Here is a 25001-nt window from a genome sequence, read left to right as displayed (position 1 = left end):
TTAGTTTTGTATGTTTTCACAGGAACTTTCTTACCACATTTTCCATTGTGACGACTCAAACCGTGCCATGTAGATGGAAAGAGTCATGCAAAGAAAGAAACTAACAGTATGATTAGAAATACAATGATTTTTCCAGAATAAAAGATTCATGCTGCACTTCAACACAAGTTAATGGAGGTTTTTGATTAATTTACAAAACATTCAGATATGACTTGCCTTATATTTCTGTCACATAATTTCACACATGGTTGTGACGGCTCAAACGTGGCATGTAGATGGAAAGAGCCACACAAAGAAACAAACAAAGAAGAACATGTTCAGAATTTTCTGTGGTTTTGCACTTTGAAACAATTTATAGTTTTCTGATGTATTCATATTATTTTATTATTTATTTCTGTTTTTATTTGACAGGGACAGCGCACAATTTAAAACAATTGCACCAGAGTTAGCTAACAGCTAAACTTAACACATATAAAACATTCAGGCTGGACTTGCCTTTTGTTACTGTCTGATGATTTATTTTACCACATCATTGTGGCAGATCAAACCATGGCATGTAGATAGAAAAATTAATGCAAAGAAAGGAAAAGAGAAGAACATGTTCAGAAATGGAGTGATTTTGCATGTTAACATGTTATTACTGCATTTTTGATGTATTCAGATACCACACTTTCAGATATGACTTGCCTTTTTTGCTGTCGCATGATCTTTCTTACCAGGTTTATCATTGGGACGGCTCAAACCGTGGCGTGTAGATGGAAAGAGTCATGCAAAGAAAGATAAAAAAACAAGATCCTTTTCAGAATTTTTGTGATTTTGCACTATTTAAAAAAATTAATACAGTTTTATTGTGTACTTATTCATATAAAACTTTCAGATTGGACTTGCCTTTTGTTGCTGTCAGATGATTTATTTTACCACATCATTGTGGCAGATCAAACCATGGCATGTAGATGGAAAGAGTCATACAAAGAAATAAATAGAAGAACATGTTCAAAGTTTTGATGGCATTTTCTTTTAGTCTTAACTTGCCTCCCATGTAATGCCTAAAGTTGTTTTGTTTCTAGCGCAGCGCTGCTTTGTGTACAGCCGTTACCAGGGAAACGGTTCTATTTCTGCTGTTCCTAAGCGCCACCTACTGTTATAGTGGAAGAGAATGTCTATACATACAAGTTTAGTTTTGTATGTTTTCACAGGAACTTTCTTACCACATTTTCCATTGTGACGACTCAAACCGTGCCATGTAGATGGAAAGAGTCATGCAAAGAAAGAAACTAACAATATGATTAGAAATACAATGATTTTTCCAGAATAAAATATTCATGCTGCACTTCAACACAAGTTAATGGAGGTTTTTGATTAATTTACAAAACATTCAGATATGACTTGCCTATATTTCTGTCACATAATTTCACACATGGTTGTGACGGCTCAAACGTGGCATGTAGATGGAAAGAGTCACACAAAGAAACAAACAAAGAAGAACATGTTCAGAATTATCTGTGGTTTTGCACTTTGAAACAAATTAATAGTTTTCTGATGTATTCATATAAAACATTCAGGCTGGACTTGCCTTTGTTACTGTCTGATGATTTATTTTACCACATCATTGTGGCAGATCAAACCATGGCATGTAAGTTAGTTGGAATGAGTCATGCAAAGAAGAACATGTTCAGAAATGCAGTGATTTTCCAGAATAAAAGATTTGTGCTGGATTAATTTAAGAGTAACTGTCTTCAGAAAAGTTTTGATGGTGTTTTCTTTGTATCTTACCTCCATGTAATGTGTTAGTGCTGCTTTGTGTACAGCCGTTACCAGGGAAACGGTTCTATTTCTGCTGTTCTAATCGCCACCTACTGTTAGTGAGTGGAAGAGAATGTCTACATACAAGTTTAGTTTTGTATGTGTTCACAGGAACTTTCTTACCACATTGGCCATTGTGCCATGAAACCGTGGCATGTAGATGGAAGGAGTCATTCAGAAAAAGAAAAAGAGAAAAACATGTTTAGATAACATGAGCGCCACGTACTGTTAGAGAGTGGATTTATATTTTCAATCAGCCTGTCTGCCGTTTTTGTTCAGACCAATGCAACATTCTGTCTGATTTGTTTATGCACTGTTGTACATTTTAACCGGTTGATGAAAAATAAGCTAATGTGAGTTCTAAAAATAAACAGTTTGGCTAAGTTATCTAGAATTATTCACAGAGCACCTATAATCATTTTTAGTTTTGACCTTTTAAAAAAAAAAAAGTTTTAAAGGCTGAAATGGGAGGTTTATAATTTTATAAAACTTTTTTTTTTATCATAACTTAATTTGAACATGTAGTATGTTTATGTTAGTGTCAGGTTTTGTAGGGGAAGGATGAGGCGAGGACTCAAATGCAGAGTTTTAACGGGCTTCTTTATTAATAATAAAATAAAACGAAAACATGACCAACAGCTGGTCAGGGCAGGAATAGGCAACACACCATGGGAAGATTTGACAACGAACTGGGACAGGACTGAGAATAAATAGGAGAGGAAATGAGGAGGGTAACAACTGGAGAACAGGTGGGGAAAATAAACCAATAATCAGGTAACAAAAAGGGCGCCGCGGTGTTAGACATCGGAGCACATAAACAAACTAACCAGAGCCATGTGCTCAGTCACACAAAACATGACACAAACACACGCCAATGAGAGCGCTCACAGACTGCGTGTCCACACAAAACACGACAACACGAGCCAGTGCTATGGAAAGGAGGACTTTTCCTTTCATTTATTGCATTTCTCCCTATCTGTCATGGCAACCTGACATTTTTGATTCATGTCCTCATTGTCCTGGTTTTATATGAGTAGACTGAAGCTTTTAATGTGGAATGGTTAAACTGAAGCAATTGATTTGATGGTTGTTCATCAGCTGAATAACGATTCCCATTATGGTTAATGTGGAGTTTGAGTTATGCAGTGCTGCTGGGATTGACATGCAGCTTATGCTGAAGTGGAGATGAGCTTTGGGTTCGTTGTATTCAAGCCAGTTGGGGAAATTCTAAATGAGCTTTTTGCTTAATTTAACCTTGAAAGGGTTGACAAGCATCTGTTATAGTACCAAAACATAATCTCATATGACTGAACAAAAGGAAGCTGGAGCGCTGCTGGTATCCCTTGTATCCTCTGGTGCTTTAAAAAATACAATATAAGTATTGGCCCACTGGCCTTCATCAGGGTGTTGGTGAAGACCCAACACCCTGATGAAGGCCAGTGGGCCGATACGCGTTGGTGTTTTTTAATGGTTTAGCCCTCGATCAAATAATAATAAAGGCTTTTTTACTTTTGTAACCTATACTGAGTGCCTGGACTTGGATTTTTTCCCAATTTTTATGAACATAATCTCATATGTTTAAGACACCAGCAGGTTTGATACACCTATTTTGTTTTCCATATTTTACAACAATCGTAAAGTTGTCAAAAATAAGAATGATACACAAGTATATGTATAGATACTGTATTATGTAGTAACAAAAACAATCTATTATACATTTTATGTTATTCAAAGTACCACCTTGTACTATATAATAAAATATTTATTTATGATAAACATTTAAGATCACTCAAACAGTACTTTATCAAGACTGTAATAAGTTGTATTTATAACTTTTGATATTCATAAGTTCATATTCATGTGCCCTATTCTTGTTCCTGGAGTAGATAAATCCACATATGATTTCAGATATTAAATAAACTTGTCATAAGTACTTTTAAGTATTAATTATAGATAAATTGGTTTGAAATTATCTTCTGTTCTTCATTCAGTTTTTGTAGTTACCTGAACCTACATTACATTTAAAGGGATAGTTCACTCAAAAAATAACAATTCAGTTATTTTACTCATCAAAAGGTCATTCCAAACTGGTCTGACTTTCATCTGTGAAACACGAAAGTAGATTCTTTAAAAAATGTTGGTAACCAAACTGTCAACGTATGGCAAAAAAAAAAAAAATCTTTTGTTTTCCACAGAAGTTATACAGTTTTGGAACTTCATTAGGGTAAGCTAATTCATTTTATTTATTTATTTTTGGGTGTGAGCTGTCCCTTTTAAAAATGTCACATTGATACAACAACATATAGGCCTAACTTAAATTAGCCCTAAATAATAAACTTGGAAGCCCATTGAAGCCAGTTTAGTAGCATGAACACCCTTTGTGTCTGAGCAGGTAATGACATTGGCAGATGCTCTGCGATTTATCACATACTGGTGGCATGAAACGGTAACCACCCTCCATTCACACTGCCCAGCCCCCAAACCATATGCTCATACAGCGCTCGTGGAGAACTGGAGTGTGTGAGCCATGGCAGGAAAGCTGGACGGGAGAAAGGAAGTTAAAGAACAATGAGACCAAGCTCACTGAGATGAGGGATGGTGTGTGTACATGTACCTACAGCAGTGGCCTGGGATGATTATATCAGTGCTTTGGCCAAAACATCAGGCCTGTCAGGAAGGAAGGAAGGGGATCCACAGTTGGTCCACGCTTTGCTTGTGCATAGTTACACCAACAATAGCTACTTTAGTACCGTTTACTGTACTAAAGACCACACCTGTGTCAAATACCAGGCACAAGGAAGTGGTTTGGTTGATGTACAAAAGATTATAATGTTGATGGTTACCATTTGGAATTATTGAGCTATATCACTTCTATTTGAACCTCTTAATCCGTTTAATCTGTATCCATAACTTGCATTCCAGAAAAGTCTAAAGGCAGTGTCTTTCTTCCCAGTTATATACTGAGACTGTACCAAGTGCTCACCGAAGCTGAAACAATTTGCCCTCTCAGAGTAATTGGTTGAAATGAGGGATTACTGCCCTGCCAGAACTTATTGCATGTCATCTGGGCAGGTAGAGACAGCCTTGCTGACCCCTCAAGGCATGTGTCTGCATTTAAGCGTCTCAATAGGCAAGGAAATTACAGGCGCCTCTGCCAGTTCAGGAAATATTGCGACCTATACATTTTAATGATGAGAAGCTCCTCAGTTCTGTGACTCTCTGAGGGCCCGTGCGTGGTTAGCCAGTAATTGGTGTCATTTGCACAGCCTTAAATAAAAATCTGCCCAAAATGAAAATATTATCATCATTTACTCACCTTCATGCAATTTTATGCATTTTTTTATTTTATTTTATATATATTTGTATTATTATTAATTTATTCCTGTGTTGTCAAAGCTGGATATTCAGCAGCCATTACTCCAGTCTTCAGTGTAACACGATTCTTCAGAAATCATTCCAAGATGCTGATTTGCTGCTCAGGACACATTTCTTCTTCAGTGTTTACAACAGTTATGCTGCTTAATATTATTTTTGTGAAAATGCTGTCTTCAGGATTCTTTGATGAATGGAAAGTTCTATAGAACTTATTTGAAACATTTTTTGTAACAATGCAAATAAGTCTACTGTCACTTTTAATTTCATTGCTGAATGATTTAAAAGTATTAGTATTACAAGTATTAATTTCTTTTTAAAAAAATCGTATTGATTCTAAACTCATTTGTTTAAGTAAGGTTCCTGACAGAACAAAAAAACATGAAAACAGTTAATATACAACTTAAATTTGAGTCTATTCCTAACACAAAGATATGACTTTAGAATACTTTGAATATAGCACACAAGTTGCTTAGACTACTTGTTGAGGATTTAATGGTCTTTTTTTGTATTTATTAGAGTTTGGCATTAAAATCACCATCTTACTTGGACATGGACATTCTGCCTAATATCTCCATTTTTGTTAAAAAGAAGAAAATATGCAATTGGAATGAATGAGTAAATTAGTTTTTATTTTTGTGAGCATATAATCTGAAATAGTAATGTAATCATCCTCTGTTACACTTGAGGTAGTTTTTGCAAGAAGTGTAACTAAACGTACACAAGTCGCATATAGGCTCTTTTATGGCAATAGCAGATTCAATTTCTACATGCCTTCTGGTGTCCCTCAAATGCTAATTGATTAGATGCACCAATGAAAGTCTCTAAGCCACAATAACTTTCCAGTGTAATGTCCTGCTGTGGCCACAATTATTACAATGATATGGGCTTGGTGTTTACCATGTTAATTGGGGAAAATGGCAATGTGACCTATGGCTTTCAACCATCGCTATGATTAATGCCTTCATATTCTCCCACTGGCATATGCTTTCTGCACCAATAGTCCCATTTACTTGAAACTATTATACTTGTTTAATATACTTTTCAAATTGAAACAAGGGCTAAGGTCTCTATAACTAGATTTCAGAGCTATGCAATTAAAGTTGATTTTTTTGGGTGAAAATTAGGCCTATTCCTATTCTGGGAAGATGGAAATATTTCGTGGCTTGAAAGAAAAAAAAAGAAAAATTCCGCCATATGGTGGCGTAAATATTTCTTGGGAGACTCTTACGACTTCCACCAGAATGGTTGCGTTTCCCGGTGTTTGTACAGGCAGTGCGGCACTTCTGTTTTGCTGTTCACAGTACCGGGAAGGATTTTAGCGAACCGGCAGCTCGCAGTAAACTACCGCTACTCTTATCTGTCCTTTTCGGAGATAAATTGAAAATAAAACCGTTGAATTACTCGCTCTCTCATGCGCATAGTTTTATATATTTGTTTAAAGGGCATTATAGTGCAACGTCCTTAGATTGCTCAACGAGATGGCGGCAGCATTTGTTTCCGGCCCGGAACCATCTTTTCTGCAGTGGAAATGTGTGCAATGGTTCAGATACAGGCCAGAAACCTGCACTGGAACAGTGTCGGTGGAAAAGGGGTATCTGAGGCCAATGTTTGCTCTCTGGCTAACAGATAAGCTTAAATAAGCAGTGGCCTTTGCAAAAAAAAAAAAAAAAGCATGTGTGATCATATGAAATCTCTTGATTTCAGCTTCTGTAGGCTGTCTTTGAACTTTTTCCATCAATGCAGATTAAGCTGGATAGTTATTTTATTAAAACCTTCAAACACATCTTGACAATCTTAAACATTAATTGGGTAAATGACAAGCTACATAGTTCTGAGAGCCAAAAAATTTCTGAGTTTTGAATTACCTCTGCATTTTTGATGAGGCCATAGATGTAACAATTCTCAGCCATTGTTTTGGTTATCATTATCTCTCTCTTTTTGTTCGAAGTACTGTAACAGTGTATTTGAAAATAGCTTGAAAAGAGAAGCCTGTTTTTGAACTTGGCCATTTTTAACAGTTGATTTCTAACTCCTGATGGGCCTCTGTATAATTTGCAACCAAATGTTTGCAGTCTGAAGGATTTCAGTTGGATGGTCACTTAGGTCTTTGTGGAGTTCACAGCATAGACAGTACAGCATGTCAAGAGTAAACTAGCCAGGAACAGAATATTGAATGTTTAGAATTTGAATGAATCTGTCAAAATTATATATTTGTATTACTGTTATGGACGTTTTAGCTGACAACATTGACATTGCCTATAGTTAGTTTATAGTAATAGTTGATTTGTTGCTGACTCATACTGTTTGAATTTTAAATTCTGTATAGAGAAGGTTGTTTATGAAAAATAATGGCTTTGTGGTCCTTTTTTACTTGGTGGAAGAGCATCGCAGTAGTCCGTTATTTTCCGGTTAAACTAAACTATTTCAGTTTTTTTTTGTGTTGAAGCTTTTGAACTGGATTCATAAACTTTTTGCATTATAGTCATTGTTCTCTTGTAACTTTGCTGTGTTCACTTCTTGTGTTTTCCAGCGATGTACTGTTGTAGTGACCATTTATGAAGACCCACAAATGAGTTTTTATGAACCTTATACAAGTAGAAAATGTCCTCTTTATAAAGGTTTCTGTGTTTGATATTTTGTGAATACAAGGTTCAGGAGGTATACTGAAATCTAGATGATTATAATGGGAAATAGGTAGTAACCATGGAAACCTCACAAAAGTCTGTAGAATAACAGTAGGAGTTACAGAGAACAGTGTGGAACAGCTCAAGCCTCTTTTGAATTACTCAAGGCAGAGACACATCATAACGCTCGAGGAGAGCGTTTATTCAGTAAATCTGAATGGTTTCTTCTGAAAGGGCCTTTATTCAACCGCAAAGGAAATACTCTTACATTCCAGTCATGGTGAAGTCTCTTGATCTTGAATTACATTTTACAATGTATGCTTTCCGATTAAAGCTTCTCGCATATTACAGCCACACGTTTAGTATCGGTATTATTGAAACTTACCTTTTGCTCATTTAGTATAAAGGCTTTGCTCGGTTTTTCATAAATGACTGTTTCAGTGCCTTTTGAAGGAAATTGAGCTGAGCACTGAGCCTTACAGAAAATGTGCATATATTTAACATTCAGATAGCCTTGGCTCTTAACACAGGCTCAGTGTCAAGAGGGCTTCTTCATCCGTTTGCAGCAGGGTAAATCCTGCCTGCTGACTTCTTTGATACATTTACTCACTCACAGCATCGGGGGCATTGAAATGCACTCCAATTACATGCCTTCCATTCAAAGGCTTGCATATCTTCATGCTTCGTCTGTTGTGCAGTGTCAGGGCTCCGTTTAGGGAGAGGAAGACGAGGAGGACTGGATGACGGTATAACGCCACAGGGGAATGTCAACTCAAAGGAGTTGATGGCATCTGGTGGTTTTGCCAATAAAAGTTTGTTGTTCTATAGTCAATACAACAAGGTCCAGTTAAGTGAAATGATGTGAGCCAATCAGAGGCGTAACTTTGTTTGAAAAAGTATGTGTGGGAGGAGTTGCTAATACAATGTTATATCAGATATACAATAACAATTCCCACAAGAGAACGTTTGGCTACTGATAACATTGGCAACAAACACATGATTTCAAAATAACACATTCCAGCGCCAGATCGCCTTATTTAACACAAACAACCATCAACTACCGTTTCATTTGCTTTAGGTACATCTGTGAAGCAAGAGGTTTCAAAAAAGTGGTGGGGATAATATCGACCCTGTGAAAAAGTGGTGGGGACCTGTCCCACCCGCAAATTACGCATATGGAGCCAATAGTTTAATGTTATAGGGATTAGTCAGTTTCAAATGTAAATGTATTCAATTTAGGCAAAAATTTTGAAACCATTTTATTTATTGTCTGGTATAAGTGGAGTCTGTATATATAATATAATATAATATAATATAATATAAATCACCATACTAACACCATACTAATACTGTGTTTGACCCCCTTTCGCCTTCAGAACTGCCTTAATTCTACGTGGCATTGATTCAACAAGGTGCTGAAAGCATTCTTTAGCAATGTTGGCCCATATTGATAGGATAGCATCTTGCAGTTGATGGAGAGTTATGGCATGCACATCCAGGGCACGAAGCTCCTGTTCCACCACATCCCAAAGATGCTCTATTGGGTTGGGATCTGATGACTGTGGGGGCCATTTTAGTACAGTGAACTCATTGTCATGTTCAAGAAACCAATTTGAAATGATTCAAGCTTTGTGACATGGTGCATTATCCTGCTGGAAGTAGCCATCAGAGGATGGGTACATGGTGGCCATAAAGGGATGGACGTGGTCAGAAACAATGCTCAGGTAGGCATATAAACGATGCCCAATTGGCACTAAGGGGCCTAAAGTGTGCCAAGAAAACATCCCCCACACCATTACACCACCACCAGCAGCCTGCACAGTGGTAACAAGGCATGATGGATCCATGTTCTCATTCTGTTTACGCCAAATTCTGACTCTACCATCTGAATGTCTCAACAGAAATCGAGACTCATCAGACCAGGCAACATTTTTCCAGTCTTCAACTGTCCAATTTTGGTGAGCTCTTGCAAATTGTAGCCTCTTTTTCCTATTTGTAGTGGAGATGAGTGGTACCCGGTGGGGTCTTCTGCTGTTGTAGCCCATCCGCCTCAAGGTTGTGCGTGTTGTGGCTTCACAAATGCTTTGCTGCATACCTCGGTTGTAACGAGTGGTTATTTCAGTCAAAGTTGCTCTTCTATCAGCTTGAATCAGTCGGCCCATTCTCATCTGACCTCTAGCATCAACAAGGCATTTTCGCCCACAGGACTGCCGCATACTGGATGTTTTTCCCTTTTCACACCATTCTTTGTAAACCCTAGAAATGGTTGTGCGTGAAAATCCCAGTAACTGAGCAGATTGTGAAATACTCAGACCGGCCCGTCTGGCACTAACAACCATGCCACGCTCAAAATTGCTTAAATCACCTTTCTTTCCCATTCTGACATTCAGTTTGGAGTTCAGGAGATTGTCTTGACCAGGACCACACCCCTAAATGCATTGAAGCAACTGCCATGTGATTGGTTGATTAGATAATTGCATTAATGAGAAATTGAACAGGTGTTCCTAATAATCCTTTAGGTAAGTGTGTGTGTGTATATATATATATATATATATATATATATATATACACTACCGTTCAAAAGTTTGGGGTCAGTGAGAATTTTATTTTTATTTTTTGGAGGAAAGAAATCAATACTTTTATTTATCAAGGAATAATTAATTTGATCGAAAGTGACAGTAAAGACATTTATAATGTTACAAAAGTCTTTTGAACTTCCTATTCATCAAAGAATCCAAAAAAAAAAAAAAACTGTACAACTGACAGACCAACAACTGTTTCAACATTGATAATAATAATAAATGTTTCTTGAGCATCAAATCCTCATATTATACTGATTTGTGAAGGATCATTTGACACTGAAGACACTGACACTGGTGATGCTGAAAATTCAGCTTTGATCACAGGAATAAATTACACTTTACTATATATTCACACAGAAAATAGCTGATTTACACTGGAATAATATTTAATACTATAACTGATTTTTGTTGTATTTTTAATCAAATAAGCGCAGCCATGGTTAGCAGAAGAAAATTCTTTTAAAAGTATTTAAAATCGTACCGACCCCAAACTTTTGAACGGTAGTGTATATATTTATATATATATTTATATATATATTTGTAGAACTACTGCTGAGTGACCCTACAAGTCTTACTTTCTTCTTCTTTTTTCTTGTCTGAAATAAAATTATTTTACGTACAAATCATTTGAATACATTTATTAAAATATTGTTTTGTATATGATATAACATCCTCTTTCCATTGCATCACTTACTAGCTTGTGATGTTTCTGGTATAAACATCTAAGGGGATAGTTCACACAAAAATGGAAATTGTCATTTATGCACCCCTTGTGTTATTCCAAACACATAAGACTTACGTTCTGTGGATATTTTTTATTATTCACTTAACATTTTCCTTCATCCATTGAATATCCACATAGACACAACTTTTATGCATCAAAAAATACAAAAAAGTCTTCCGAAGAGACACCATCTGAAAGAAAAATGAGTGAAGTACCATTAAAAATATAATTTGTGTGTGCCAAAAATGAACAAAAGTCTTATTGGTTTGGACTGACATTACGATGAGTAAATGATGGCGGGAAAAAACTATCCCTTTAAATCGTCTCTTTTGTTTCTAATTATATGCAGTTGTAGTGGGTTTCTGTTAGAAAATGTTATATGGTTATTTTCCAATTTTCCTGTTGCTGAAGTCATTTGTGAATGAGGCTCATTTGTTACATCCTTATATTTCTCTTACATCTGTATCCGAGTGGAGCGATTGGAGGTTAGGCTCCTTCTCAATTACAAACTAATTATTTTGACTGTGTTTCTGATGAGGTTTTCAGTCTGCTATTATTGGCCTGCTATTAACCAAGATCTTAGATTGAAATGTGAAGATTGCGTGCACCAAGATTGTTTTGGGGATAAATATTCATTAGCTTCCCCCCCCTAATTATATTTTTTTTTTCCCAAGTAAAGAAAATTAAGCACCACCTGGTCACCACTACATTGCACCTTTTTTTTTTTTTTTTTTTTTCAGTGTTTTATAATTATTTTGGGCTGTAATTCGTAAGAATAGTATTTAGCATTCACAGCATTTCTCCCATTTGCACCACTGCTATCTATTTCCATTGTAAAAATAGCAAAATTTAATATTCAATTCATCACCTTAAAGTCATTTAAATTTCTGTGCGTTGCCAAGCCACATGATGATGGCACCTGAATGTTAGATACTCTTCATCTATTTATATTTCATATAGAAATTAAACCTCTTTACAGATGTCTGTTGCAGACTCTTAAATTATTTAACAAGGCACTTCATCAGAAATCATTCTCCATCCATTCTAAATGACACCATTTGATGTCAGCTCACATAGCCAGGAGTGCTGTGGAGGGGGGGGAAATCAAAGTGTCTTTAGATAAGAGTTCTGACCAAAAAACTTTTTAATACATCGGTGTCTGAAGAATATATAGGGGAAAGTTATTTGATTCGACTATGCCTTTTTTTCTTCTTCTTTTAGATATTTGGCTTCGTTCCATTTATTGATTTTGAAATGATGAATAATAACATTATTTTCAGCAGCAATTTACATAATCACATAGAGATTTACATAGTTGTTAACTCTACTAACAAAGACCGATAAACACAAACTGTAGCATTTCTTTGTGTAACAGCATATTGATTGTTTTCATTTTCTGTTTGATCCAGGTGTCATTTGGATTTTAGAAGCCAAAGCCTTAACATGAGAGAAATATTTCATCAAGGATTTTGTCCTGCCTTCATCGTGTTTCCTCTGAGACCCTTTTGCTATATCTCTCTTTAAGAGAGATAAGCTTGCGAATAAGGCCGGTCAGCTTCAATCATAAAAACGGCAGTTTCTCAGAGGGACGGGGAATGCTGTGGTCATCATTTTCATTCCCACAGTAGATCCCTGTGGGTTTCGTGGTTTTAAGTGTTGGATTTGATTTCACAGCAGAAATGTAGTGTTGAAGGGCCCTTGCTAACTTTATGAATTGCAGCAAGCAGTTTGCCAATAGCCATCCAGACTCCAAACTAATAATGGCTGTGGAGACACAACAGATTTATTTATCCTGCCTTTTACCACTCAGCGACCACACAGCCATTGGCGCAATACCAATATTTCAAATTAATAAACTAATTTTAAAATATGATATAACATTATTGTGGCATATAAACAGAAAGGCAAGAAATGTGTCGCTACATTATGGGGTGTATAAAGCTGAAAGTGGGCACTTTACAGAAGTGATGCCTTATTACATAGCAAGTTTTAAATGCATAACAATAGAACCTTATCGGTTCTGTCTCCCAAATAACACTTCATCTCTCTTACAGTGGAAATTGAAGACACTATATATTCATAGCAGCTCAAAATGAGAAACTCATTCAGCTGAGAGGGCCATCAGAAGGAAAGATGATGGCCATTCGGTTTATAGATAGCAGATGTGAGAGTAAGGTCAGAGGAAAATGGTAAGATTTCATAACTTTTAAGGGAGAAAGCATTTAAGAGATTAGGCATAGAGCAAGATTGTGTTTGTTCTGCGCAACCCTGGTCAAAAAAATATGGTGTGCATTACGACTCCCACACGGGGAGAAATCCCTCTGGTTCCCAAGCAGCTTTTAATTGGCTATGCAATGAAGGGCTGTTATCCTGATCTTAAAAAATAAAGGGTCCGGCTTTATTTATAAGAGGGATTTCATCCAGATGAGTCTTATGTAAAATCAGAAAAATGATTAGGACCGTTGTGAGAGTATGAGATGCAAAGAGAAGATGTGCAGTCTTTCATTGTGAAGTGAACAGAAATGTGCTGTTCTGCTTATCATTGGAATATTGTCATGTCATGCCTGTTTGGATTCTGTTGTCCTATAGTTGTTGTTGTGGTGTTGTTGGTAATATTTTGAACTGAATTTATTTATTTGGTTCTTTGTTTTTCTGCATTGCTTTCTGAAATTAAGGTTCTATTTGATGGACTTGTTTTGGGATGCACTGATATTTAAATTCTGTAGTAAGGTTAAAAATATTGATTTCTCGATTTTAATCTATTTTCATTTTGATCAATCGATATCGATTCTTAAATGCCAAGAATTGATCTTTTAGTCTGCTGTTTTCAGTTGATGAATGAACAAAACTTTGTAGCTTGCATCACTGCCTCTCATCCAATAAGCTTTGTGCTTTGTCACTTTTGATGTGAAACATAGTCTTAGCTTTCAAATTCTTCCAGTTTTCAAACAATAAATACCGCTTTGACGCTCTTTAATGTGGCGTGACTGATCACTGTAGTGCCTCAGTTCAAGCAAACGGCAGGGTTGTGGAGCGTAGGAACGGATCATCACTTCCGCTTTACTTGTTACAGCACAAAAAGTTATTATTATAAAAACGTCCTTATCTGTAATTTGAATGAATAATAGCCTATACAAATCAGTTAATTTTAGCTTTTAATATTAATGTACCAACTGGGGTTCTCTGTATAGTTTACAGCATTAGTTGAGAGATATTGTTTTTCCTTGAGAAAATTTGCCATGTACTGTACCTGATACATTACCCCTATTAATCGATATCAAAACTAATCGAATCCAAATCAGAATCGAATCGAAAGCTTAATCGAATCAAACTGTGCAATTTGTGTCAATACCCAGTCCTATAAAAAGCTGGAAATTATTTTCATGTTATTACCAATAACTGATAAACCATTATGAAAAGGTCAAGCAAGTATGTTTGAGCTCTTGTTTACCATATTTGATGTGCTGCATATATGTGTGTTGATTAATGTTCATATAAGTGTCAAAGTAATGGTGAAATGGACATTTAGTGGAAGGAGAGAAGTGACAGGTTTCATTTTGCAAAGATGAACAATGCATGAGAGAGTAAATTATGGCTGAATTTTCATTTTAGGGTGAACTATTCCTTTAAAATTCGATTACATTATTGGCTGATAAATAAATAAAAGGGCCAATAACTCTTATGGTACAGAGTATAATGTGCACAGTTTTGCTTTCCACCGTTCCACATTTATTGGCCTTGCTATTTGTTTCAAGACCCTCACTCTTGTGTCATTAATATTTTTTCATAAGAAGAATTAGTGGGGAACTTGACTCAGTCATACCTCATTATACAGTCATTTCAGTTTCCTGTGGTCTTGGGAGATTCATCTTGTTTTTCTCAGAGAAGTAGTGATTCACACCACTGCGGTTAAATATCATCTCTTCGTACCTGTCAGAGACTGTTTCTCAGATTTTCCTTTGAAAGGAAGGGGTGTGAGGGCTGTGGTTCTTCCTCTTGCTGTTTTTAAGCCACATCTATTCAACTTTTTCCCCAGGTTTCTTGAGAGGTTTGCCAGCCTTTTGTTTTCAGCGATGTCAGTTGTCTATAATTAAAAGACTGAAGGGTCAAGCTGTATAATTCACTCCTCATTTACAGCACACCACCCTTTGATTTATTTTTCCAGCACAAAATATTGCACAAAGTCCCTCCGAACAAGGTCCTTTTTAGTTTATTTGCACATGATGTTTCTATGCATTTTTGGCTTGTTTAGCTAAAGACAGAACCCTTATGATGCCAACATATTTGTGTGCATGGCATTTAGTGTTTGCTTTCAACCCATGCTCATTATGAGACTTGTTTACTCTCAATAATTACATCCCATCCATGCAAATACGCGCTCACTGTCTGTTCTTTATTTTTCTGTTTACCGCAGTTGACTCACTGCTATATTTAAAGAAATGGTAACGAATGCATCATTCAGAGGGTACGGAAAGCCATGTTTTGAAGAATGCTGACATTAAATGATCAGTGAGATCAAATGTTATCAGTGTTAAAGTGAACTAGAAAATATTTTACAAATATTATAATGCAATGTTATAATTGCTGATGCTCCCAAAGATTTGTTTTAAGTAATTGAACTTATGTTCATGATGGCATGTTCTTAGGAGATAAATAAAAAATCTTAGTAAAGTTCTTCGACAACAACAACTTTTATGTATTGATACTTTAGCACCCTTTTTTTGTCACAGTGAAGTGTTCACACTGCTTACATGTTGTGTGCACTAAATAGACACTGACATGGTCAAAACGAGTCATCAGAAAAGCGCTAATTAAACACATTATTCCGGCCATCCAAAATTTGTTTTGGCCGAAATTAATTTCATTATTTTCTTCTTCTTCTTTTTTTCTCTCTCCCTGTTTCAACCAAATATTAGGTTGTCAATTTCGGCTCTGTGGTGCATTCAAAACATTATAAATGTGGAGCAACACAGCGTTTCAACACAGCGACATTGGCTTGACCAATGGTGCGAGTTTGAGGCAGAACGATCTGTTTGCTTGACCAAGAGATGAGGGATGGTGTTGGAGAAAGCCGTTTGAATATTACTTGCACAATTTAATTTGGTAATGCGTGTTGAGAGAAATTTCTCACTTTCAGCTTTAAATTGAAGTCTAGCTTTGTGTTTATTCCAGAATGTGTCCATGAAGATCATTTTAATACTTAATAACCCTCTGGATTTTTACATTATTAGTGCAGTAACAAGTCCAAACTGATTTCTTTGATTACGTTTGGCGCTTAGCTCTCAGGCACCGTTTCATCGTAGTTGTTTGGGATTACTTCTTAAAAATTATTTGCTTAGAGTGATGAAATGTGCAAGATGAAATGAGAGAGGTATTTTCCACTCGGCAACGGTTTGAGAAATGGTCTTATGTTTGTAAGTCATCCTGCCATTGCTTCTGTAATGAAACAAGCCATTACCTGTAAGTTACAGCTGTCACAGGTTCTGTTGTGCCTCAGCATCATCTTCAGGGGTCTCTGACAGTGGTGAGAGAGAGAGAGAGAGAAAAAGAGAAGTATGAATGTGAAGAGGCTGTATTCCCCAGTGGGCTTTTTATACTGAGAGGTTCTTCACAGCCAGCCTAATTATAATGGTCAGAGTCATTGTGTCATTTTGCCCCCCATAGGGAAAAGCTGCCATCCTAATTTTCTTTTCTTTCTTTTTTTTAGAAGACTGTAGAATAGATCATGGTTTAAATAAATAAACGTAACACTCACACACATACATTTGTAAAATATATATATATATATATATATATATTTGTTTTGTTTTTTTACAAATGTAATGTGTGTGTGAGTGTTACGTTTATTTATTTTAATATTGGGACCTGAGTGTCATAGGCCCTGTTTACCCCTGGTATTAAGGTGTGTTTTGGTCAATCAGATCACAAGTAGACGATGCTAAATAAACCGGCTCTAAAACCTTTTGAGCTTGTCCACTTTCGACCACTTCCAGAGGTAGTTGAAAACGCATTCTACCGGTTTGCTTTTATAGTGTAAACGCTCATGTGGTCGAATTTGTTCGAACAAACACAAAAGACCACCTATACTCTCTGCCTGCTGACCTAAAGCGTAACATTATGGGACCTGCACTAGCCAGATGGGATTTTAAAGTGTCGGTTGAAGACACAAGTTTGGTGAGCTTATTTCGTCCATTAGATCAAAATATCTATATAAAAAAAAAAAAAAAAAAAGCCCATACCTGTACGTTTTCCCACCCATAGACCCTCTTCTCGAAGAAATCGGCACCGAATTGGTTGAAAGTGGACAAAAGAGACTGGTGTAAGAAACACCAGGTGTAAACGGAAATATCTCCCTCATCTACTTGTGATCCGATTGACCAAAACGCATCTTAAAACCAGGTGTAAACAGGGCCTGGTGGGCTCTTTTTAGTTGAGCTAGTAAACAGCCACCCTAGCAATCATTCACAATACCCAAGCAACCACAACCCATCCTTAAAATTGTGCAGATACTTTTTTTTTTTGTGGTACGGAAATGTAATAGAATTATTCAAAAGAGATTCAGTGTATCACTTTCTGCTTTTCATTTTGCGTAGACATTATTGTCTTTTCATTTCAGAGTATTATGAAATAAGGTCTTAAGCAATGACACTTGGTTTACTCCATACAGATGAAATAAACTGATTTTGTTTCCTGTATCTCACTGGAAGTTAATGCTAGACTAAAGGTCGGTTATTCTGGAATAATATTTCAAAACGATTTGCCAGTCATTTTATCAGAACTTATCAGTTCATCAATTTATTTTCAACAATTTGGTTGTCCTTGGGCGCCTTGAGGACATCTTTATAGGTTGCTATGGGAACGCCATTCTTGATAGTATCTTGTCGAGCCATGGACACTGAACGAATCTAAATGTTGTTTCACAGCGTGTCTGTGTCTTTTGGTATCATGGAAAAAAGACTTGTTGACAAAGTCAAAGTTTTTCCTCAGCTGTGCCAGAGTGAAATGTTGGTGTCATGTGTCGTCTGGATATAGATTTCAGATTTTCCTTTTTTTTCTGTTGTCTGCGTAAACTTGCAAGACAGATGTGCTTCTCCCCTGCAAGAACTGTCTGATCGGAGACCTTTTTCTCCGCTTGCACCTCTACTTTTTGATAAGCAGCAGAAATTGTCACCAAGATCCTCCATGTCTGATGATTAATGTTGACACATTGTCTGTCCCATTGTGCTGCTCGAGGACTGTAGATACGGACAGCTCTGTGACTCATTCGCTGTCTAGAATGCAAAACTCTATCAAAAGAGGTGTGGTAAAAGAGCCATGAAGACAGAATGTCGTGACTTCTTTTACCCTGGAAAGTACAGATCGCATTGATTTCTATCCTTTTCTTCCAAGAACTGTCAGAATGCACTTGGTGGAAATGTTATAATGTAGCCCACTGTCTGATTTAGCCTTTACCTCACACAATAGCTCGGTTTAGGCATATGTAACATCTTTGAAAATCTGTTGAAATGATTATATGTTAGATATCAAAGCTCTAAACACAAATTCTTCTCCTTGACATTCAACATGGCTGCAACTAACAAGTATAGTTGTATTTTCATTTGATAATTCACAAATGATTTACCTTATACACAGTCCTTGTGTTATTTATTCCTTTATATATATTTTTTAGCTTATTTATTTTTTTTACAAAAAAAGGCAGCAAGTTTCCTTGAACTTTTAGTACATTTAAACTCAAATGTGAATTCAGAAACTGTTCTGACAGTTTCAGTATAGGATTCATCAGACCACAAACACCTGAATTTGAGTCGTTTTGAACGATTCATTAAAAGAATCGACTTTTCGTGAATGGGATCAAACTGATCGTACTGTAAAATATTATTTATTTTGTCCTGCTGCTGTAGAATTTTGCTCTTTCATGTAACATATAAGCTGAATACATTTCTGTGTAAGTTTTCTAAACAAAAAACTAAACAAAATTGCTAGGGAAATTGCTTATTGATTTGTGCAACAATTGTTGTACGTATGGATTTATGAAAGCTTGCATATTTCCGTGTTGTCCGAATAACTTTCTTCAGATGGGTTGCATGTGCAGTCAGTGCAAACCCAACTAATAGATTATGTAATTCATTATTGAATTTTTCATGGTCAAATTGTATTGATTAGTTAATGCAAGCTTATTTTCATTCTTACCCACCTCCATGATCAGACTATCAAGTCTGCTGTGTAAGTAATGTTGTCTTGGGACAATACAAAATAAAGTGTCGCCTATGATGGAGGATGTCAACTCTGGGTGGTTCAATAATAATCTTACATGTTAAGATAGAATGAATGTTGGAAGTAGGAAGGCATTGCCCCAGCCTGTTTGGTGTGCATGTAGCTGTCACGAGTAACCCTGCAGGATTTGATTTGTAGATTGCTGGCATAGAACTATTTAACCCACTGAATCTCCTGCTCCCAGGAGGATTACTAAAATCCTAATCTAGCCTCAACAGCGCGTGAATGTCACTCTGTTGAAAGATGCCATTTCTCAAAGGTGACCGATATTGTGAAGGCTGTTGCAATGAGCAAAACGAGCTTGGCATTTTAAAGGTGTGCTGTAGATCAAATGAATGGCTTATGCTCTGTTACTTGTGCATTACTATAGCTGAGCAGTAGCGTCCTTGCCGTCTATGAAGTTTATAATAGATAATAGCAATTGTTATCCTCTAATTTTTGTAGCAGAATAAGCATGACTTTAGGGATTCAATGGGATTGATATGGTGCCTGCCATATTATTTGTAAAGAGTGTTCATAGTAGTCGCAAGCTGGACGATTTTATGCATTCCAGAGCTAAAGCTATAACATAATGAACATCAGCTTCTTGGGGCTTTTTTTATTTATTTATTTTTTGTCTAAAGAATAATATGATGTCGGGAAGAATAAAGTGATTACAGGATGTTGTTTTTGCAGCGGATTCCATGAGCTAGACGTAACCTGCAGTTCAGTGAGTATTCATTAAAGGAGATCTATTCATTCCCAGATCCAGACCAGTGTTTCAGATGTACACTAGTATGTGCGTGTGTGCGTGTGCGTGCTGTATACAAACACACATAAACATATGTATACACACACATATGTGTGTGTATACTATGTGTGTGTGTATATATATGCACACACACACACACACTATATATATATACTGTATAGCCTATATATATATATATATATATATATATATATATATTAAATGTATATGTAGACATGCACATATTATATAAAAAAAAAACTTTAGTAAAACGTGATTAATCGCGATTAATCGTAATATAAGAATTAACTTAATTTCATAAGCACCTTTGAACGATAGTGTATGTACATTATATCAATGTTCCCACAGTCATTGGAAGAGTTGTAAATAACAGGGAATTTTTTTTTTTTCAGGCCTGAAAGTCATTATAAATCTTCTAGTTTTACTCTAAAATGTTTTTAGAACAAACTTGTAGAATTGCTTACAAGCTGTAATGATGTCCAATTTGTAAGTGAATCTTTTTTATTTATTTTTTTTATGAAAAGAGGTTGGTGGATGATTCCTTTGTGGATGTTTAAAAAGTAATCACAATTGCTGTATCTGCAACTACATGGCATGTGAACAGATTGCTTAATTTTGATAAGTAATGATAACTTGCAGTTCAACAAGCGAGTCAGAACAAACATCTGACCAATTCAATGAGTTTGTTCAGTGATGGATTCATCAAACCGATAATTTGTGAGTTTGAACAATTTATTAAAATAACCGGTTCGTAAGTCATGGTCATAAATCGATAAATCGGACTAAACTGGTAGGGCTATGCTTGTTTTTGCATATTTCTATTGTTTCAGGATTTGTTTATAGTACATAGTCTTTTGGTCTCATCACATTCAACTCATCTTTGCTAAAGGTTTATCGGTAATTCAGTGCAGGAATAATGTTTTATCCCTTACGTGTGCTATAGAGTGTTTTCTCAGTTTGCCTTGTAAAATATTTAGGTTTGGCTCTGAAACCAAGCTGAAAGCACAGTTAGTTTTCTGGTCTGGTTGTTTGAACTTTGCTGTGACCTTGCAGATTCAGCAGAGAGGAATTCAAGATAAGCTCAATGCTCCTCATTGTTAGACTTGGAGTAAGCAGGTCTCAACTTCGCTCAGATTTTAACACTGGTGTAAAATTTTGCCGTAATGTGCATCTTAAGCAAATCCCACGATGCTGTGTCTATGTACACCTTTCATTACTATTTAGTACACACAAATAGTATGTACAGAATGTTGAATTGCAGAACTTGTATTAGGTAATGATGGTGAAATGGGTTTATATTGTGGTTAAATCTTTCGAATACATTTCTCACAGACAGCAGTGTCTGTATCTTTTTTTTTTTTTTTGACCCCAGTGTGTCAATACTTGATGAAATTCCACTCAGCACTTTCTGAGAGACATAAAATGGGGTCCAGGTGGCTGAAAGAAACGCAATTAAAATGAGACAAACAGGAAGGCATGACTGCAGAAAGGGGCTAGGTCCAAATTGTGGTTTGTCAAAACAGCCCAAAAATGAATCATAGAATCCACTTTTTCTTTCATATGCATATCTGAAAGCCGGAAGATGCATACGAAGCAAAGTTTCTCCTAATTTACTTCTCATTATCTAACATTAGCTAGTGAATAAACAAGATGCAGAGTAGCTAGAGGACTACTGTGCTATATGTCCTTGGCGGTGAATGTAGCTTTGAAGGATGTTAGGCTTGATGTTGACATTATGTAATTAAACTACAAATTAAACTTTCCTAATGGTCTTAACCAACTTAGTCTACTTTCTAACAATGTGTATATACTGCGCACATGAGTAGGAATGAAAAATGAGAACATGCTGCTCTTCATACGGTCCCTGCAGAGACTTGTTTACTTGTGTACTTGTGTAAGTGCTTGCTCACAGTTGTTTGTACCGACACCCACATCCATACATCTCTAAGCAGGCTAATGCCTTTGTGAATTTTGGAAGAGCGCTGCATACTGTACATCACAAAGTTAACTCTGAGCTGAGGAGCGATAGAGAAACCCATTTACTAGAGAACTCTATTCTACCCTGATGCACTTCAAAGGCTTTGCTGTTCTCTTTCTGGCTCATTTAAATGTTCCAATCTTGCATTTCAATTGTCAAAATGTTTATGGCATTTGAGCTTGTTCTCTACAAGTAGATATTCGCCAGTAAAAAAAGGTGAAGTTATTGATGTTTGCTGAGGACAGACCACACTATTTCTATTTAAATGGAGGCCAAGATTGAATTTAATTCCTCTAAGTATCCTTGGGTGTCCTGGAAGGGTGGAAAATTAATTACTCTGTATTGATATTTCTTCCCATAATGATCTCTATCTCTCCTCTACTCTTTACAGTATGAATTTAAAGTGAAGAATATCAAAAAGAAGAAAGTCAACATCATCGTGTCCGTGGACGGGGTGAAAGTAGCGCTGCGGAAAAAGAAAAAGGTAAGCCTCTGTTAATTAATTAGTTATAATATGCACAATTTGTTAGTTTAAAGGATTAGGCTTCATTCATTTATTCGTTTGTTGTTGTTGTTGTTTTTTATTATATGCATTTTCATTTATTTATTCATATGCATTTTTTTTTTCAGTTATTTTATTTATTTATGTGTTCATTTTAATTATTTAATTTTACAAAGTGGTATAGTGACACTTAAGACAAAGATGCTACAAATTATTTAAAAAAAAATGTATTATGGTTTTTCAAACATCAAAAACAGACAAAGAGACCTTTCATATAACAAACATCTGAGCAATATGTGAAATGAAACCAAAATAAAACAAAAGGGGAGGATGACGATATACAAGGCCAACCTCTCCTACAAAGTATAATCACAATAATTACAAAAAGTTAATGTTACAAATCTGAAATAAATAATAGATAAATCATTAGTCCTTGTGGCTGGACAAAAAAGTAAAAACTGGTTCCCACATTTTGTCGAATTTTATAGAATTTCCAGAAATGGTGCATCTAATTCTTTCCAGGTGTAACGTAGAAGTGAGTCCGGATAGCCAGTTAGAAAAGAAGAACGTAGTATTTTTCTTCCACAAAAGCAGGATAGCTTTCTTAGCTACAGTCATACCATATTGAACAGGTAATCGTACCTTTGGACTGAGAGACTCCAGCGAGTCTGACCAACCAAGAATTGCTATCATTGGATCAGGAAGTAAAACACAATTATAGACCTTGGAAAAAAAAAAAACTGGCAAATGTCTAGCCAAAAACTCTGAATTTGTGCACAGAACCAAAACAAGATGTGCCAGAGTACCCTCGGCAGCTTTACACGCATCACATATTGGGCAGACAGAAGGATAGAATTTGCTAAGCTTTATTTTAGAATAGTGAAGTCTATGTAGTAACTGTAGTAAATGCTACAAATTTAAATCTATAATTCAGTTATTACAGACAAATATTTTTGCTATGCGAAGTATATTGTTTGCAATACTTTTAACTGAATGTTAATGCAGGATGATGCACATGAAATGCACCAGGAACTCTGTATCAGTATTTCCGTGTGATGTTAGAGACTATAGAGAGTCTTTGCAATGATATATAATCAGCTTTTAAGAATGAAAATATTGTGCTATAAATTGTTTTTGGGCTGTATAGTACAAATGTTCATATTGGAAGTTAACACTTGCACTAAATACATTTTACATAACCTATCTAGAGGTAACTTGATTCAGTGTCAGGTTGTCATGGGTGGATTGCTTAGATTGTACCTCCTTTTTTAGTAACAATAACTGCATGTCATAATTTAGATGGGGATGATGGCTATAAGCTTTTTGAGATCAGTGGAGAATAACACGCATCACAGTTCTACTTTACTTTGTTCGCCCTTTGGCACGACACTTTGCTTTTAAGATGGTTTTTCAGGATGGTTTTTTCCTTTTGCAAAATGCTTAGCTCAAAGTTAATGGGTACAGTCAGCCATCTTAAGTTGTCTTGTGCTGTACATTTAAACCTAAAGTATTGATTTGCACAGGTACTGAAATGATCACTTTGATTTCCTGCAGAAAAAAGAATGGACCTGGGATGAAAGCAAGATGATGGTGATGCAAGACCCAATATACAGGTGCGGAGCTTCATAAAATCACTCTTTTATTTTAACTGCATCCAGCTCTTGTATGGAAGTAAAATAATGCCAAATGTTTTTGAAACAAAAAGCCTGTTGAATTGCACTACTTGGAAAAAATATATGCATTGCATTAACCCTGCTTGTATTTTAATGCATTGTATTTTTTAGGGCTTGCATTTTTATGGGCTGAAATTTAGCATGGTTGAATATTTAAGCTGTGAATATTTCAATTCAAAACATTTCAAACACACTTTCATTAGTAAAATTTCAATAATCCATATTCACCTTTCATATTTCACTTCCAAAATATTCAAACTGATTAAAAATACAACCTATAATATTCAGCAGGTGGTTTTCGGTCCATTTTATTTCGCTTTGCAAATTCACTTCCACAAATTCAGTGGTTCAAATTCGACAGTAAATTCAACGTTGACATCCAGGAAGTGCAGGAAAAGCAGTAGATTACCGAGCATAATCTCCATCTGCTGTTAGTGGACCTCACCAGCAGGAGGTGCAAGCGCGTGTTGTTGACGAAGACCAGAGCAACAGTTAGAGCAAGCCATTCATTCATAAAAACCAGTAAAAACTCATTTACAACAATTGAGCATGCATTAAGTTTTTTGTGACGATTATCTGGGTCAGTAGGCTATATATGCGAAAAAGATGATAAAGGCACAAAAGCTGTTTTTATGTTTCATTCATTGTTACTTTCCCTGCCTTACATGTTATCAGCTTTTTTTACCATGAACGGGATTATAATCGGTTTCCCTCA

The 25001-nt window shown here is 36.0% G+C and overlaps 1 protein-coding gene across 2 annotated transcripts in view; it reads left to right on the top strand.

Annotated features, from left to right (window-relative positions):
* The window catches only part of nos1apa (nitric oxide synthase 1 (neuronal) adaptor protein a), a 112364-nt gene that overhangs the window by 13345 nt on the left and 74018 nt on the right, over window positions 1-25001 (top strand). For both annotated transcript variants that reach the window (XM_056259780.1, XM_056259781.1), the window contains exons 3-4: window positions 22503-22595; window positions 24168-24226. In XM_056259780.1, coding sequence (XP_056115755.1) covers window positions 22503-22595; window positions 24168-24226 — 152 coding nt within the window. The remainder of the gene's footprint in view (window positions 1-22502; window positions 22596-24167; window positions 24227-25001) is intronic.

The sequence above is a fragment of the Rhinichthys klamathensis genome, unplaced genomic scaffold, assembly GCF_029890125.1.
Source record: "Rhinichthys klamathensis goyatoka isolate OS25496 unplaced genomic scaffold, OSU_Roscu_1.1 h1tg000007l_1, whole genome shotgun sequence".
Classification (NCBI taxonomy): Eukaryota; Metazoa; Chordata; class Actinopteri; order Cypriniformes; family Leuciscidae; genus Rhinichthys; species Rhinichthys klamathensis.
This window is presented reverse-complemented; position numbering and strand designations above follow the sequence as displayed.